At 68.4% G+C, this 846-nt stretch overlaps 1 protein-coding gene across 1 annotated transcript in view; it reads right to left on the reverse strand.

Moving 5' to 3' along the window:
- The window catches only part of HOXD11 (homeobox D11), a 1,802-nt gene extending 1,568 nt beyond the window's left edge, over positions 1-234 (reverse strand). Inside the window, exon 1 of the mRNA XM_007952395.1 lies at positions 3-234. Within this exon, the coding sequence (XP_007950586.1) occupies positions 3-234 (232 nt within the window). The remainder of the gene's footprint in view (positions 1-2) is intronic.
- Between the last annotated feature and the right edge of the window lie 612 nt (positions 235-846).

Below are 846 nucleotides of genomic sequence, written 5' to 3' on the forward strand. Positions count from 1 at the left end.
GCCGCCGCGGTACGGCCACTTGGCGCGCTCCAGGCCGTAGTCGCGGAAGGCCACTTCGCGCACAGGCTGGACGTGTGTCGCTAGGTTGGACGAGTAGGGGAAAGTCATCTGGCAGGACGACGGCTGCGACAGGAACGACGGCTTGCTGGCGAAGTCCGACGGGGCCACATAGTAGGCGCAGCCGGGCAGGTACATGCTGGCTGCGCTCGGGCCGCACTCGTCAAAGTCGTTCATGGCTCCGCGGCGTGCGCGCCGGCGAGCCCCGGGCCGCTCCCCGCGCCGCCAACCTGAGCCATCGATTGCACAAGAGGCTTGGGCCAGGATCAACTAAGCAAAAATCCCCACCGGGCGCTGACGTGCAATTCATCTTGATTGATTCTGGTGGTAATTATGTCACGTGACGCCATGGAGAGAAATGTCCTTATATCTATATCAACGCTCGCCAACACGCCCCGGGACGGCTCCTGGCGCCGAGGCGAGCGCGCTGGGGGCAGACTGGCCTCCCTCTCCCGCCAGCTCTCCCTGAGCTCCCTGTGATCGGGCTGCGCCGCAGGCCGGTCACCTGCGCGCCGCCGGCGGCTGCCACCACTGGGCGCATCTGCCACCGCCCAGCCGGGCCGCCCGCCCGCGCCCGCCCGCCCGCCTCGCTTTAAGTACGCGGACAGAGGCCGGCGGGGAGGAGGAGGGAGGGGGAAGAAGGAGGAGGAAGGGGGAAGGGAGAGAAGCGGCTAGCGGAGGGGGGAGCCCCTGCCCAGGGCGCAGGGGACTAGGTGTGAGGGTGTGAGGTTCCCACCCCCCCACACACACACCCCTTCCTGCAGCCGTTCCCTCCCCCGCAACGCCGCC

Source organism: Orycteropus afer, unplaced genomic scaffold (genome assembly GCF_000298275.1).
Source record: "Orycteropus afer afer isolate SDZICR_OR568_19922 unplaced genomic scaffold, OryAfe1.0 scaffold00001, whole genome shotgun sequence".
NCBI lineage: Eukaryota > Metazoa > Chordata > Mammalia > Tubulidentata > Orycteropodidae > Orycteropus > Orycteropus afer.